The sequence below is a fragment of the Kogia breviceps genome, chromosome 6 (assembly GCF_026419965.1).
Source record: "Kogia breviceps isolate mKogBre1 chromosome 6, mKogBre1 haplotype 1, whole genome shotgun sequence".
Lineage (NCBI taxonomy): Eukaryota > Metazoa > Chordata > Mammalia > Artiodactyla > Physeteridae > Kogia > Kogia breviceps.
This window is the reverse complement of record NC_081315.1, coordinates 66,495,301-66,513,403: the sequence shown is the minus strand read 5'-3', so window position 1 is coordinate 66,513,403 and position 18,103 is coordinate 66,495,301. Positions and strand designations below refer to the sequence as shown.

Below are 18,103 nucleotides of genomic sequence, written 5' to 3'. Positions count from 1 at the left end.
TTGGGTTTTTTATTATAGGTCTTTTCCTTCTCTTGTGTTTCCTGCCTAGAGAAATACCTTTAGGATTTGTTGGAAAGCTGGTTTGGTGGTGCTGAATTCTCTTAACTTTTGTTTGTTTGTAAAGGATTTAATTTCTCTGTCGAATCTAAATGAGATCCTTTTTGGTTAGAGTAATCTTGGTTGTAGGTTTTTCTCTTTCATCACTTTAAATATGTCCTGCTACTCCCTTCTGGCTTGTAGAGTTTCTGCTGAAAGATCAGCTGTTAATGTTATGGGGATTCCGTTGTATGTTATTTGTTGCTCTTCCCTTGCTGCTTTTAATATTTTTTCGTTGTATTTAATTTTTGATAGTTTGATTAATGTGTGTCTTGGCATGTTTCTCCTTGAATTTATCCTTTATGGGACTCTCTGAGCTTCCTGGACTTTACTGACTATTTCCTTTTCCATGTTAGGGAAGTTTTCAACTATAATTTCTTCAAATATTTTCTCAGACCCTTTCTTTTTCTCTTCTTCTTCTGGAATCCCTATACTTCAAATGTTGGTGTATTTAATGTTGCCCCAGAGGTCTCTGAGGCTGTCCTCAATTCTTTTCATTCTTTTTTGTTTATTCTGCTCTGTGGCAGTTATTTCCACTATTTTATCTTCCAGGTCACTTATCCATTCTTCTATCCCAGTTATTCTGCTATTGATTCCTTCTAGAGTATTTTTAATTTCATTTATTTTGTTGTTCATCATTGTTTGTTTGCTCTTTAGTTCTTCTAGATTCTTGCTAAATGTTTCTTGTATTTTCTCCATTCTATTTCCGAGATTTTGGATCATCTCTAGTATCATTACTCTGAATTCTTTTTCATGTAGACTGCCTATTTCATCTTCATTTGTTTGGTCTGGTGGGTTTTTACCTTGCTCCTCATCTGTTGCATATTTCTCTGTTTTCTCATTCTGTTTAATTTACTGTGTTTGGCGACTCCTTTTCGCAGGCTGCAGGTTCATAGTTCCCATTGTTTTGGTGTCTGCCCCCAGTGGATGATGTTGGTTCAGTGAGTTATGTAGACTTCCTGGTGGAGGGGACTGGTGCCCGTGTTCTGGTGGGTGGGGTGTATCTTGTCCTTCTGGTGGGCAGGGCTGCATCCGGTGGTGTGTTTTGCAGTGTTTGTGAACTTATTATGACTTTAAGCAGCCTCTCTGCTAATGGGTGGGGTTGTGTTCCTGTCTTACTAGTTGTTTGCCATGAGGCATTGAGCACTGGAGCTTGCTGGCCATTGGATGGAGCTGGGTCTTAGTGTTGAGAAGAAGATATCTGGGAGAGCTCTTGCTGATTAATATTATCTGGGGCTGGGAAGTTTCTTGTGGTCCCATGTCCTGAACTTGGCCTTCCCACCTCGAAGACTCAGGCCTGACCCCCAGCTGGAGCACCAAGATCCTGCCAGCCACATGGCTCAGAAGAAAAGGAAGAGAGAAAAACAAAAAAAAAACAAAAACAAAACAGACAGAACCCTAATACAAATGGTAAAAGCAAACCTGTACAGACAAAATCACACAAAGAAGCATACACATACACACTCTGAAAAAGAGAAAAAGGAAAAAAATATATATTTTTTTAAAAAAGGAAGAGAGCAACGAAACTAATAAGCAAATCCACCAATGATAATAAACACTAAATACTTGACTAAGATAAAAATAAAACCAGAAACAAATTAGACGCAGAAGCAAACCCCAAGTCTACAGTTGCTCCCAAAGTCCACTGCCTCAATTTTGCGAACATTCATTGTCTATTCAGGTATTCTTCAGATTCAGGGTTTATCAAGTTGACTGTGGGTATTTAATCTGCTGCTCCTGAGGCTGCTGGGAGAAATATCCTTTTCTCTTCTTTGTTCGCACAGCTCCTGGGCTTCAGCTTTGGTTTTGGCCCCACCTCTGCAAGTAGGTCTCCCTCAGGTGTCTGTTCCCTGCCCAGACAGGAGGGGGTTAAAGCAGCGGCTGATTAAGGGCTCTCTTGCTCACTCAAGCTGGAGGGAGGGAGGAGTATGGCAGTCATAATTGGAATGCAGGGTGAGCCTGTGGCAGCAGAGGCCGGCATGACATTGCAACATTCTGAGGTGCACTGTGTGTTCTCCCAGGGAAGTTGTCCCTGGATCTTGTGACCCTGGCAGTGGTGTGCTGCACATGCTCCGGGGTGGTATGGATAGTGACCTGTTCTTGCACACAGGATTCTTGGTGGGAGCGACCACAGCGTTAGCAGTTCATGCCCATCTCTGGGGTCTGAACTGATAGCTGCGGCTTGCGCCTGTCTCTGGAGCTTGCTTAGGCAGTACTCTGCTTTCTGTGGGCACACTGGGAAGGAATCCCCTCTCCTCACACATCCCAGAACAAAGGTCTCTTGCCTCTCTGGCAGGTCCAGACTTTTTCCTGGACTCTTTCCCAGCTGGCTGAGGTGCACTAGCCCCCTTTGCTCTGTCTTCATACAGACAACCCCAGTCCTCTCCCTGGGGTCTGACCTCCAAAGTCCAAGCCTCAGCTCCCAGCCCCAACCTGCCCCGGTGGGTGAGCAGACAATCATCTCAGGCTGGTGAGTGCTGGTCACCACCGATCCTCTGTGTGGGAATCTCTCTGCTTTGCACTCTGCACTCCTGCTGCTGGGCTCTCCTCCATAGCTCTGAAACTTCCCCCCCCCACACCCACCACCTCTGCCAGTGAAGGGGCTTCCTAGTGTATGGAAACTTTTCCTCCTTCACAGCTCCCACCCAAAGGTATGGGTCCCATCCCTATTCTTTTGTCTCTGCTTTTTCTTTTTTCTTTTGCCCTACCCAGGTACATGGAGATTTTCTTGCCTTTTGGGAAGTCTGAGGTCTTCTGCCAGCATTCAGTAGGTGTTCTGTAGGAGTTGTTCCACATGTAGATGTATTTTTGATGTATTCGTAGGGAGGAAGGTGATATACACGTCTTACTCCGCCACTTGAAGGTCCAACGTTCCATATTCTTAAATGTAGCATTTGCTAAACTTCACTTTTCCCTTCCAAAAAAACAAAAGCATATTTTAGAAATAAGTCAGTGAAATCCAGGTAACTCACTTTAAACATTTTGATTCTTAAATGAATTTTTATTCTCCTTATGATGAAACAACCTTTTCCTCCTACCCTGAGAAAGTATTTTTTAAAAATTAACCATTATTTATTAACCTTGACATTTTGTCCCATCTTGATTATATAATACCTCTTATTATTCCCTATTTTATACTTCTTTTTTCTTTATTAAAGACAAATTGAAGATACGCAGATCAAAAGTGTACATAGAATTCAAGGTGATTAGCTTAGTAGTTAGATCATTGTGATAATGAAGCCGGCATTCTAACTTTGATCCTGTAAGGGACAATTTAATATTAAGCTCCATGAGGACAGGAGCTTTATGTTCTCAGTGCTTAGAACATTGCTTGGCACATTGTAAGGCCAAAAAAATATTTATTGAATGAAAAACATACTGAAATAGTGGATAGACCTCAAATCTCAGTAACTTATTAGAACAAAAGTTTATTTCCTGTTATACAAAGTCTAGAACAGGTTGGTAAGGACTCTCCTCTATCTGGTGACTTAGAAATTTTGTCTTCTGTCATCTTGTGACTCAGGAACTGCCATCTTGTGGTGTCCAGTTAAGGCATCACAGTGTAGAAAGAGATGGATTGTAGAGGCACACCTCTTAAATGCCTCTGCTTTTAGATGATACCTGCCACTTCTTCTTGTGGTCCACTGGCCAGATACAGCGACTTGGCCCCAACAGAACTGCAAGGGAGCTGGGAAAGGTAGCAGAGCATGTGGGTACCCACAGAGCAACTGTCTTCACCACAAATGAAAACACAGAAAAGTATTTTATTACCTGACCATTCTGAACCCTGTTGGTTATACATTGATTTTATAGCAGTATCATAGTGTCTTGGGATGGCACTATGGCCCAGGCCAACTTTTGGTTAAAAACATTCTAAAACTACTAATTAGCTATGTCTTTAAATGTTATCTAACTTCTCAATGATAATGATAACTGTAGCAGTAATAATAATAATAATAACAACAAACAACTTTTTTTTAAAAAGTAAATTTATTTTATTTATTTATTTTTGGCTGTGTTGGGTCTTCATCATTGTGCGTGGGCTTTCTCTAGTTGAGGTAAGCAGGGGCTACTCTTCATTGTGGTGCGTGGGCTCCTCATTGCTGTGACTTCTCTTGTTGGGGATCACAGGCACTAGGCACGTGGGCTTCAGTAGTTGTGGCTCATGGGCTCTAGAGTGCAGGCTCAGTAGTTGTGGTGCACGGGCTTAGTTGCTCCACGGCATGTGGGATCTTCCTGGATCAGGGCTTGAACCCATGTCCCCTGCATTGCTAGATGGATTCTTAACCACTGTGCCACCAGGGAAGCCCAGCAACAAACAGCTTTGTTGAGAGTTTCCTGTAAGCTTATATCATGCTAAGAGCTTTACATAGATTATCACATTTAATTTTCCCACTAATCAAAAGAAGTAGATTACATGCATACCTTGTTGCATTGTGCTTCATTTTATAGTACTTCACAGGTACTATTTTTTTTACAAAATGAAGTTTTGTGGCCACCCTGCATTGAGCAACTGTATTAGTGCCATTTTTCTAATAGCATTTGCTCACTTTGTGTCTCTGTGTCACATATTGGTAATTCCCACAGTATTTCAAACTTCTAAATTATTATTATATTTGTTATTATATTCTGTGATTGGTGATATTTGATTTTATTATTGTAATTATTTTTGGGGGCACAATGAACTGGGCCCATTTAAAATGAGGACCTTAGCTGATAGATGTTGTGTGTTCTGACTGCTCCACTGACAGGCTGTTCCCCTGTCTCTCTCCCTCTCCTTGTGCCTCCCTATTCCCTGAGACACAAAAATATTGAAATTAGGCCAATTAATAATCTTACAATGCCTTCTAATTATTCAAGTGAGAGGAAGTGTTGTATGTCTCTCACTTTAAATTGAAAGCTAGAAATGATTAAGCTTAGTGAGGAAGGCATTGAAAGCTGATATAGGCCAAAAGCTAGGCCTCTTGTGCCAAATAGTTAGCCAAGTTTTGAATACAAAGGAAAAGTTCTTGAAGGAAATTAAAATCAGTACTCCAGTGAACACACAAATGAAAAGAAAATGAAACATCCTTATTGCTGATATGGAGAAAGTTTTAGTGGTCTAGATAGAAGATCAAACCAGTTACAACATTCCCTTAAGCCAAAACCCAATCCAGAGAAAGGCCCTAACTCCCTTCAGTTCTATGAAGCCTGAGAGAAATGAGGAAGTTACAGGAGAAAAGTTTGAAGCTAGCAGAGGTTGGTTCATGAGGTTTATGAGAAGAAGCTATCTTCTTAACATAAAAGTGCAAGGTGAAGCAGCAAGTGCTGATGTAGAAGCTGCAACAAGTTATCCAGAAGATCTAGCTAAGATAATTAATGAAGGTGGTGATACTGAACAACAGATTGTCAACATAGACGAAACAGCTGTCTATTAGAAGAGGGTGCCATTTAGGACTTTCATAGCTATAGAGGAGAAGTCAATGCCTGACTTCAAAGGACAGGCTGACTTTCTTGTTAGGGGTTAATATACCTGGTAACTTTAAGTTGAAGCCAATGCTCATTTGCCACTGCAAAAGTCCTAGGGCCCTTAAGAATAATGCTAAATCTACTCTACTTGTGCTCTAAAATGGAACAAGGCCTAGATGACAGCACGTCTGTTTACAATATGGTTTACCGAATAATTTAATCCCACTGTTGAGAACTACTGTTCAGAAAAAAGATTCCTTTTGAAATATTACTGCTCATTGACAATGCACCTGGTCACCCAAGAGCTCTGATGGAGATGAAATTAATGTTGTTTTCCTGCCTGCTAACACAACATCCATTCTGTAGTCTGTGGATCAAGGAATAATATCCAGTTTCAAGTCTTATTATTTAAGACATTTTGTAAGGACATAGCTGCCAGAGACAGTGATTCCTCTGATGGATCTGCGAAAAGTAGATTGAAAACCTTCTGGAAAGGATTCACCGTTCTAGATGTCATTAAGAAAATTTGTGATTCAAGGGAAGAGGTCAAAATATCAATTTAACAGGAGTTTGGAAGAAGTTGATTTTAAACCTCATGGATAACTTTGAAGAGTTCAAGACTTCAGTTGAGGAAGTAACTGTAGATATGGTGGAAATAGCAAGAGAACTAGAACTAGAAGTGGAGCTTGAAGATGTGATTGAATTGCTGCACTCTCATGATAAAACTTTAACAGATAAGGAGCTGCTTCTTATGGATGAACAAAGAAAGTAGTTTCTTGAGAAGGAAACTACTCCTGGTGATTATGCTGTGAATATTGTTGAAATGGCAACAATGGATTTAGAATATAACATAAAGTTAGTTGATAAAGCAGCAGCAAGGTTTGAGAAGACTGACTCCAACTTTGAAAGAAGTTTTACTGTGGGTAAAATGCCATCAAACTGCTTTGCATGCTACAGAAAAATCATTCGTAAAAGGAAGTCAATCGATGTGGCAAACTTTACTGTTATCCTAGTTTGAGAAATTTCCACAGCCTCACCAACCTTCAGCAACCACCACCCTATCGGCCAGCAGCATCAACAGTGAGGCAAGAGCTTCCACCAGCTAAAAGATTATGACTCGCTGAAGGTTCATTATGGTTAGCATTTTTCAGCAATAAAATATTTTAAAGTTAAGGTATGTGGTTTTTTTTTAGACTTAATAGACTACAGTATAGTGTAAGCCTAACTTTTATATGCACTGGGAAACCAAAAAATTCATGTGACTCACTTTATTGTGGTGATCTGGAACAAAACTCACAATTTCTCCAAGATATGCATGTACTGCCCTCATTCCATAAATAAGGACACTAGGGCTAAGATTGTAAAAAGCTTGCCCAAGGCCTCACAGTAAGGATTCTTAGAGAAAAGCTGAATTTTTACCCTTTGCTGAAATCCTCACTCTAGGATTTCTCAAGTGCAAAATGAGAATACTAAGTCTTACATGAAATGATTTATTAGACACCTAGCACAGCATCTGGTCCTAATACTAGCTTGGTGCTTAGTAGGTATTAAAACAGTACTAGCTGTCTTCCTTTATATATAAAGAACAGGCAGGCAGAAGCCATGCCTGCCTGCTCTACTCTTGATTACTCTTATGTACTTTTTCACATAATTGAAAATTGTGATTAAACATAACATAAGTCTTAGGGTTTTTACTGCATTACTGATTTATAATAAGCCATTGATTCCACAGAGTAACCATCTCTGGGCCAACCAACATAAAAGTGATGTAGATTCTACACTGTAATCCTCCTTGAAGAATAACACTTCAAGAAGTTGAATGGGGAAAATATACTCAGGACAAAACAAAATCTAATCCTTAATGTCGTTAAGGATTGTCTCAGATATCCCTCTTTAAAACTAATATGTAGATAATTTGATTCGGATTTTAAATGGATTGAACACATGCCTTTCTGCCATAACAAACAGAGTAGCAGGCATTGTATCTGCTGACTTTATATAACAATCTTGGAGGGGCAAGAGCAACTCAACATGCTGGCCATAACTGTAAGACTGAGGAGCTCAATATCATTTGTGTCAAAAGCAGAATCACCACTTTTGGCAGATACTTTTCAGTATCCAAACAACAAAATAATATCCAACAGATTGACCAGTTCATTTTCTGGAGATGCATTTTGTAGAGAATTCATCTTGGCTATCCTGTTGAGCTAGATCAATGTTACATCCATAGCATCTTCAATAGTGCCTGGCATATAGTAGGTGCTCAATAAACATTTAACAAATTCTAGGCAGCTCTGAAAATCCAGCTTTCCATTAACAACACAAGATTGTCTACTTCAACCCTGAATTGTTTAGTGTTATGTTCAAACTCCAGGCTGAGACAATTGATAAATGAAAGAGAAGGATGTATTATTCACTCGTCTCTCTCAAGCTCTATTCCTACAGCTCACCTTATCATAAGAAAACCACATCACTGTTCTAAGTTATTTTAGCTGAACTAGTGAATGGTTTAGTAAAAGAAGAACACGTTTTGGAGTTGGACAAACTTTAATTCATATTAATTGGTACCAGTAATCAATAGTTCCAAGACTTTGAGCCAATTAACAGCTCTGTATACCACTTTCCTCATCTGCTGTTAGCGTTAAATATAGTATTTAACAGAATACAAAGTTCACCTTTACTAGGCAAGTGACTAATGCTGGTTCACCTTTCTTTCTTCCCTTGTCTTATTGAGAGTTGATATCATATAAGTCATATGAAGCATATTTCTATGTCTTTGATGAAAAAATACTGTATCTACTGCCTGTTGTTTGATTCCAGGGTTATTATATAAAGAATTACTGAATATTTTTTTCCTGGGATTGAGTGCTAGAGAAATTTTACCTTTCCTATGAACTACTCTATGGCATACTTTATGAAATTAATGAATCAAAACTTGCCACTCACTGTGGTCTTGTTGTTGTCATGTTTTTCCTTTGACTTGCTGGAAGCATGACACTAACTTTTGTGCTCAAGACAGTAGATGTTCAAAACTTATGTCTTCTGGTAAAACAGTCATCTCTCAGCCTGCTTTATTTGACATTTATTCTTAAAACTGGATTTTATGGTTTTATTGTTTCTATATCTTTTATAGTGAGCTGCACAAATCCTTTTTGAAACCACACAGAATATAAATAATAAATGAATGAAGGAATAAAATGATTTGGTTTCATATGTGTTAAGTGCAGAACTAATCCAGGCTTGGTGTACTTTTCAGCTGAAACTGAAAGTTTTATTCAAGAGAAACTAAGGAAACTTAACATCTAAAAATTCTTAAACCTTTATGTTTCCTGCTCAGGAACTGACCAGAAGTAACACAGGCCCATTATGCACAAGTGAAAATGGGGAGGGAGTGAAATACAGGTTATTAAGTCCAAGAAAAATGCAATCAAACTTTGGACACCTGCAGGATAAGATCAGAAATGTGGGACATTTTTCTTTTCAAACTCCATAGCTATGGGCTAGCACCTGAACTGATGATAGGAATCATGACACAAGCCCTTTCTTAGAGGTCTGTGTAATATGCTGTCTTTTCACAGAACAGATTATATTCAAACTTCCTCTCTGCCTGTCAAACTGCCAGCAGCAATAAAGTCTTCTTTGAATTTAGCTTAAAACTTTTTTGGCAGATCGGGGGCAGGGAAGAAATGAGTTTGCTTTGAATTTTTTCAAAGAAAATTTTATTATGTCAATATAAAATAAATCATTGAGTCATTTAAATATAAGATTAATATTCAGTGGGGGAGTGAGTTACTTTTAAAATTAATTTGAATCAATGGTAGAATAGACTATTCTAAATCTCTAGTTATTTTGAGCTGTATTGATCTCCAAAAGTCACACTGTGATGTTTTTCATTTTTAATATAACATTTCTGATTTATAATTAATTTAATCAACATCTTAATTTTTTCTCTGGAAAAACACTTTTCATTTTGACGAGCATTTATGAATACATGTGAGTTTCATACATTCCTCCCAAATGTTTTAGTATAAATTTAATATAAATAGATGATGGAATGTTTATTTTCATGAGATAATTGAGAGAAAATTGACTGGACACTCTATTATAATTGTGAGATAGGAAAACACATCCCAGGGAGAATGACATCTGGGCCTGCTTATAGAGGTGCTGATACCAAGAAAAGTCATCATGGCATTATTTTTAACTTCCACATCCTTTGTTTACTCGGTTTGACCTGCATTTCCTCCAGTTTTTGCCTCTCCAACTAGCCTTTTTTGAATGGTGACATCTCTTACATCTACTATTCTCTAAACTAGTGGTTCTCGAAGTGTGGAACTTGTTAGAAATACAAACTCTTGGCCTTATCTTAGTCCCACTGAATCAGAAACTTTTCAGTGGGACTCAACAATCTATGTTTTACAAGCTCCTCAGGTACTTCTGATCCATATTAAAACTTCAGAATCCCTGCCTTAAACTACTGGCCAGTCATGCCTTCCCAATATGAATTTCTGATTCTTCCTGTCTTGGGTTCAAATCATCAGTTCTGTGATCTGAATAGGAATATACTAAAACATATAATGGGTGAAAAATCTCTTCAGCATTGATAATATTTTTCCATAGTGTGCTTAATGGCATATTTTCATAGGCTTATTTTTAGAGAAAAGTTTATATTTGAACTTTATAGTCATGATAAGACTGCATGGAAATTGAGGAAGGAAATTGTGTGTGCGTGTGCGTGTGTGTGTGAATTCACAGATTTTACAATGATGATTTTTAATCTTATTGTGAGAAATTATATGCTTTCAAATGGATAAAAAAAATCACTGAGTAGCTTTTATTTTAGAAAATGTGTCAGGTCATTAGGTATTTCATTTGAATAGCTTTTATTTGTTTCTTTTTGACTGGGAATACTTTTGTAGCTAAAATTTTGCTCTTACTCTAAGTTCTATGATTGTTTTAACCATTTTACCAAACTACCACCAAGTCTGTATATAACTTCCCCATTACATGAAAAGTCCTGCTGCAGTTATGCACTGGGAAAAATTACAGGGTACTTCTCAGGTGTGTGAACTATTGCTGTGAGGAAATGATATACTCCATTATAGCACTTGGCCAGCTGGTGACCTGTCCTGAGTACCAAGACTCCGTTAGTTCTTGAGTCTGGAGCAGCGGGTGTCTTTCAAATACTTGAATCTGAGATGTAGGGTAATCTTTGTCCTAACTAGGACTCTGGTTTCCAGTTTGTGTTTGCCATGAACAATGGAATTTGGCAATACGTAAAGACACCAAGTGTGTGTTACCTGATGCAGAAGCAGAAATATTATTTCTGCTTCATAATAAGTGTTTTACTTTCCAAATATCTCAGGCAGAGCTGTATGATCTTTTTCACAGGCCTCAGGCAGTCCTTCCACTCCAGTGTGTGATTCTGCATCAGAATACTTCGAAGCCTTATTGAAACAGAATGTTGGGTCCCAGAGTTCCTGATTTAATAGGTGTGGGGTGGGAGTGAGCAGCCTCATATCTAACAAGTCTACAGGTGATGCTGATACTGATGCTCCAGGGAGCACACTGTGAGAATGATTATCTTTTTTTTTTCTTTTCTTTTTTTTTTTGCGGTACGTGGGCCTGTCACTGTTGTGGCCTCTCCCGTTGCGGAGCACAGGCTCCGGACGCGCAGGCTCAGTGGCCATGGCTCATGGGCCCACCCGCTCCGCGGCACGTAGGATCTTCCCGGACCGGGGCACGAACCCGTGTCCCCTGCATCGGCAGGCGGACTCTCAACCACTGCGCCACCAGGGAAGCCCTTTCTTCTTCTTCTTCTTCTTTTTTTTTTTTTGGAGAATGATTTTCAAATGCTGCCTTTCTCAAAGTCAGATCCTCAGATTCACCTGGACTGCCTAGTAATCTCCAGATCCTCAGGACCTATGCTGAAGACCTGAATCCAAATCTTCAAGGTTTTATGTCAGTGATTTCTATTTTATCAAGCTCCCCGGGTAGTCCAAATGCGCACTCACATGTGAGAACGAGTTAAAGGGGAGGACTGGGCATATAGTTAGCCAGAAAAAACACAAATCAAGTCTCTTTCCAACATTACCAATTTTATACCATGACTTGGCATTCATGGTTGTTTTATACATAGTAGTTGGATGAATTAATGATAATGAATGAATGCAGGCAGTTAGTTGCTACTCCCTGTTTGCTCCTAGCATCTTTTCTTTATTCTTCTATAAAATATATTTTCCATGTTTTAACTACTTGCTTATTTTACTGCCTCCATCTAGATGGGGAACTTATCTTTTTTTGTATCTCCAGTGCCAGAAGTCTAGAACATAAAGGTCATTACGTATGATTACTACATACATGCAATGCAGTTGGAATAGTGACGTTTCAGAGGTGAAGAGAATATGTGGGGAAAGGGAAATAGGTTACTTAGGTTTGATGAGACTAGTGTGTGCTAAGAATTTTGTGGGTGATCAGAAACTAGAGTAGTACAGGATGTGAAGGGTCAGAACATGACGAATGGCAAGTCGGGCACTTTGTACCAAATTAACCTTGACAGATGAAATTCCTTTATTAGTCTAGCTCCAGTTGCATTTTTACCTTTCCTTGCCAAGGGGAAAAAATGACTTTAGTAGGGTTAGTTTACTGATACATCAAAAAGTCTAGCGTAGAAATGGGCTATGGTGTAGAGAACAGTTCCTGATACTGTAGTTGAAATAAAGGATCGTTATAATATTCTTGTTTCTGCTCTTGTCCACACCCACTGTCTAAATTCTAAACTCTGTTTAGTCTCCGTGAATGGGCTCACAGTGCCCTGTTTCTTAATAGTGTTGTTTAATTTCCTATTCTGTACTTCATAGATTGCCTCCTGGATTTCAGACCTCTCATGATTGTATTTGTGAATTATCTGAATTTTCAGTCTCCGTCCAAACAACCTAGATTCATAATTTATAGTCCACTCTGTTCTTTGAGGTCTGTGTGCATTTGTACTGGATTGTTGCTAGCATATGTCTCACGGGCATAGGCTGGTGCCTGTCACGACTGTTCTGCTCTCAAGCCCATCTGGGGTCTTAAGGTTCTTGTACTAGATTTGTAGGTTTTGCACCCTTGTCCACAAAGTTTCCATTGTATTCTTCTCATTACTAATGCTGCCTGTCTCTCATCCAAGAGCATACAGGGCAAATTAGTTTGTACTCCCATTTCAATTTTTTAATTAGAAATGAAATGCCAAAGATGTCTAAGGAAATGGCTTTATTACCAACTACAGGTCCAGAGCCTAAGGAGGTTTAAATCTTCTTTCAGATTATGTGAGAATTAGATTTTTGGAGGTCAGTGTATATTAAAACCATAAAAAGACCTTTAGTTTAGATTCTGGGCTCAGAACATTAAAGCCAGTGTTGTTTTGTTTTTTACTAATTAAAGCTTTGACATACTCAAAAGATCTAAGTATGTAATTATTCATTGTGTGGGAATGTCCCACTCATTGCAGGACAACAGCATTGGTCGATAAGCTACATCTTCTATTATTGTGGCACACCAAAACATGCCCACAGATCTCGCAAATGCCTGCTAAGGGTTAGTGTCACCTCTAAAGAGAACCACTGGTTTAGACTATTCAATTTTCAAGTGCTGGAACTGGGAAGTAACCCACAGAGCATGTGAGTGCTCAAAACCTGAACAAAATCAGCAAGAAACAGACAAATGACTATTGAGTAAACATCCACCAGTGTGTGCCATAGGGAAAAGGCTAGATAGTATTCTGTAAGATTCCTTCTCACTACAGAATCCAAACTATTTAATGTCATAAAAAGCAATGTAAATCATTTATGGGTAAATAATAATCATGGATAATGGATATTTACATTATATATATTCATAAATCATGATTCAAAATAGCAATTTCTTCAATTGCTAAATATAATTAATAGAACTTATCTTATTGATAAACAAAAGATATAGCAATTGAGATACTTAAAATCTAAGCTGGCAATAAATAAAAAAACTGTCATGTGGCATTTTAGAACAGTGTTAGTGACTAAAATTTTTCAATGTTTAATGCAGTAGCAGTTTTGGTATTATTGAGAGCAAATGAAGTCAACACTATTTAATTCAAATTTGCCTAATTAAAACTGCATTATTTTATATCTCAGTTCTTTCTGAGAAAAGGATTGTAGATACATTCTTTCATTCTCCCATTCTTCCTCATATGGCTGTTATAACAGATGATCAGGGGTCACCTCTGAAGTACCTAACATAGTCTCTGGGGCCAGTATATGTTCCGTAGGTGTTTGCTGCATAAATAAATGGTTTTAATGAAACATTTCAGAAAAGATGATGCAGATCTAAGAATATTTTATCATAAATAGTTTTAATATTGAAAACAAAGTTTTCTTTGCAGTTTTTCTAAGATATTTTACTCCAGGTTATCTTACATGGCCTAATATATATATATATATATATATATATATGGGTGTGTGTGTGTGTGTTTGTGTGTGTGTGTATATATATTTTTGTTTTTTGCGGTACGCGGGCCTCTCACAGTTGTGGCCTCTCCCATTGCGGAGCACAAGCTCCGGACGCGCAGGCTCAGTGGCCATGGCTCACGGGCCCAGCCGCTTCGCGGCATGTGGGATCTTCCCGGACCGGGGCACGAACCCGTGTCCCCTGCATCGGCAGGCAGACTCTCAACCACTGCGCCACCAGGGAAGCCCCCTATATTTTTTTCTGTGTTAAATGCAGGTTTATATAATGATTACAGATGACAAAGTATTAGTCATCATTGAAAGAACAGGCTTTTCTGTATCTCATTGTCATTCTGGTTTTTCTCTTGTCTCAAGTTTTTGTTGTTCTTTTTCACAGGGATTCGATAAACAAGTGGATGTGTCATATATTGCCAAACATTACAACATGAGCAAAAGCAAAGTTGACAACCAGTTCTACAGCGTGGAAGTGGGAGACTCAACCTTCACAGTTCTCAAGCGCTACCAGAATCTAAAGCCTATTGGCTCTGGGGCTCAGGGAATAGTTTGGTAAGTAGGATGGATTTAATTTCTATTTTTAGAAGGAACATGCTGTATATGTTGACTACATACACAACACAAACACACAAACACAAATAAATAGCATGACTTGAGGGGGAAAAATCCATTCTACCAAAGAAAAATAAATGTATGAGCCTTATTAGTAATTTACTACCCATTGGCTAACAATATGTACATCTTTGCTTGTGACTAGTTTTTCTAGTCACAAAAATATCCATTATGCAACAACCATAGAGAAACCAAGAAAACCAGAGGTTTTCTAGCTGTTGCTAAAGCATTTAGAAAATTTTATTTGGGTGTTTTCACAGCAAGAAATGAGGGAATATGTGTTCAGATAACCAGCAAGTAAAATCCCCTACAGTCTGAAGAAATATAAATGAGATCTCAAACGTTCCAGTGACTTTTAAAGTTCAATGTTTAAAATTCAGTTGCCTATTAGAAAAAGTGGCATTTAAAAAAAATGTTTGCTGAATATTTCCAAAATGGAAAGATTCTGGGCTCCTTAGTAACTACTCTTTTATGACATTTTGAGTGGCAAATTGAAATGATGACAAATCAGGATCTGACTTACCTGTTGTAAAACTCTTGCAAAAGTGGTGATAGATTGATAAGAATTTTTTTTTAGGTAGTTTTAACTTGCAGTTTAGCAACCAAATGTATTTAGTATGAATTTATTAGTATAATAATTTTCAGTTTGGTGGCTCACAACTATAAGTAAAAATTTAGGGCATGAACTATAAATATACATGTATATTTATACTTATTTATAAAGAATATTTACTTATAACAATATATTTTTTATGTGAATTACTGCTAAATTAATAATATCCGTTTAAAAACAAAAACATCCCTTTTAAGAGATGAGATGAAGTTGAAATAAACATTATTTTAAAATAGATTTTGTTTTAAAACTCCCTTTTTCCACTCATTTGATTTTTCCTTTTTTTTTGGTGAAAGAACTCTAACAGGGTACAATTATTTTTCAAACCTTCATTTTATATTTCATAAGATGATTCTAAAATCTGGTCCACTTCATTTTTAAACATTTTTTTTGTTTTTTTAAGACTATTTTTTAGAGCAGTTTTAGGTTCACAGCAAAATGGATAGGAAGGTACAGAGATTTCCTATATATCCCCTGCCCACCCACATACATAGTCTCCCCCAGTATCAACATCCCCCACAAGAGTGGTACATTTATTACAACTGATGAACCTACACTCACACATCATAATCAACAGAGCCAATAGTTTACACTAGGGTTCACTCTTGGTGTTTTACATTCTATGGGTTTGGACAAATGTAAAGTGACATGTATCCATTATTATGGTATCATACAGAGTATTTCCACTGCCCTAAAAATCCTATATACTCCACCTATTCATCCTTCTCCCTACCCCCAACCCCTGGCAACCATTGATCTTTTTACTGTTTCTATAGTTTACCTTTTTCAGAATGCTGTATAGTTGGAATCAAACAGAATATAGTCTTTTCAGATTGGCTTCTTTCACGTAGTAATATGCATTTAATTTCCCTTCACATCTTTTCATGGATTAAAAGTTCACCAAATAGTATTCCATTTTCTGGGTGTACCTTAGTTTATTTATCCATTCATCTGCTTAGGACATCTTTGTTGCTTCTGAATTTTGGCAATTATAAGTAAAGCTGCTTTAAACATTTGTGTGCAGATTTCATGTGGACATAAATTTTAACGATTTGCTTCATATTGACAACTCATTTTAAGTTCACTCTCAGTGCTTAGTCAATGCAAATGGCAAAAGTTCCTGGTTGGTGCACTACTAAATCATTTACTAGCACTTAAACCTCATTTATCAAATACACCAATGCTTTTATTGAAATTCACCTAGTAAATTTCAATCATTCCTAAGGTCAATCAGTAGTTGTTTTTGCAATTTGAAGATGGAACATTTTAATATTTAAAAATAATGGGCCAAGCCTTTTATTTTGTAGATAAACAACTAAGTAAATTTTTATTTTTAATGTTTATTTGTTTATTTATTATGGTGCAAGGATGCAGGTGAACCTCTTTGTGACACAAAATAATTTCAAGGTGTGGTAGGCAGAATAATGTTCCCTCAAAGATGCCCAGACCATAATCTCCAGAATTCTTGATATGTTATCTTATATGGCAAAACTTTTGACATATAACTTTAAGATTAAAGGGCTTAAAATGAGGCGATTATCCTGGAATATCCAGATGGGACCTATCTAATCATATGAGTTCTTAAAAGTGGAAAGAAAGACAGAAGAATGAGTCAGAGAGATGCAATGAGAGAGAAGGGATAAGAGATTCAAAACATGAGAGGGACTTGCCTTATTGTTGCTGGTTTTGAAGATGGAGGAAAAGTGTCACAAGACAAGGAATGGGGTGGCTTCTAGAAGCTGGGAATGGCCCTCAGCTGCCAATTAGCAAGAAAATGGAGACCACAGTCATACAACCATGAGGAATTGAAATTTGCCAGCAAACCCAAATGAGCAAGGAAACATATTGTCCTCTAGCACCTCCAGAAAGGAACTCAGCCTGCTGATATCTTGACTTTAGCCCCGTGAGACTCATGTAGGACTTCTGACCTAAAGAAATGCAAGATAATAAATTTATGTTGTTTGAGCAGCTAAGCTTGTGGTGATTTGTTGTGGCATTAATGCTAATACACATAGTATAGTAAAGATTCTACTATTAAGATGATTACTATTCTTCAAAAAGCTGGCACACTGAACTATAGTGTTGTCAAAGGAAGGAGTTCAGGGTGCCTCTGTCAACCCTCCCCAAACTGTGAAATTCCCTTTTTCCTTCCAAGTTGCATCTTTTACTCTAGGTTATATGTGACCAATGGTAGGAGGATAAAGTGTGTTTGGGAGAGACCAATAATAATTATTAGTAAGGTTTAATTTATTTTCTAGATTACAAGATATGTTTATTTTTTCTTCTGCATTCTACTGGATGGCTTGGATACCACTTGGAGAGTGGGAACACTGTTTAAGAGGTCACTGCATTCCTGAAGAACTTTCAAAGAGAAATAGAAAATAAAACAAAACCAAAATTTCTTATGAAGGAGAAGAGATAGGAGATGGAGAAAACAGTGATTCCTAGCTACCTTTTTTAAATGGAAAATTGTAGAACATGAGAAAGTTTTTCTAAGATCCTCAGTTTGGATGCTCAAATATTCATTGGAACTGTTTCATTTTCTTTCAGATAAAACTGCCATGAAAATGAGAACTACTAATAAAAGGAAGTTTTATTTAATGATTCAAAAATAGGCCCAAAGCAACATTTTGCTTAAGAAGTTAACACATTGTCCCAGAAAGATTTGAAAATCTACTAGTACTAATAATTTTGTATGTTTTATAGGGCATATTGGGCTTCTATTTCTCCTTGTACAGGATGGATATCTCATACAAGGTGTTAGGTATAGTAACTGAAATCAACTCCAGTAAATAAAATGTCCTTGAGCAAAATTTTACTCCAGGCTTACAATAAATTTATCAGCAAATTTGTCAGT

At 37.6% G+C, this 18,103-nt stretch overlaps 1 protein-coding gene across 18 annotated transcripts in view; it reads left to right on the top strand.

Annotated features, from left to right (window-relative positions):
- Window positions 1-18,103, top strand: part of MAPK10 (mitogen-activated protein kinase 10) — a 379,515-nt gene that overhangs the window by 219,350 nt on the left and 142,062 nt on the right. For all 18 annotated transcript variants that reach the window (XM_067035995.1, XM_067035997.1, XM_067036001.1 and 15 more), the window contains one exon: window positions 14,404-14,573. In XM_067035995.1, the coding sequence (XP_066892096.1) occupies window positions 14,452-14,573 (122 nt within the window). In that variant the 5' untranslated portion in view covers window positions 14,404-14,451. The remainder of the gene's footprint in view (window positions 1-14,403; window positions 14,574-18,103) is intronic.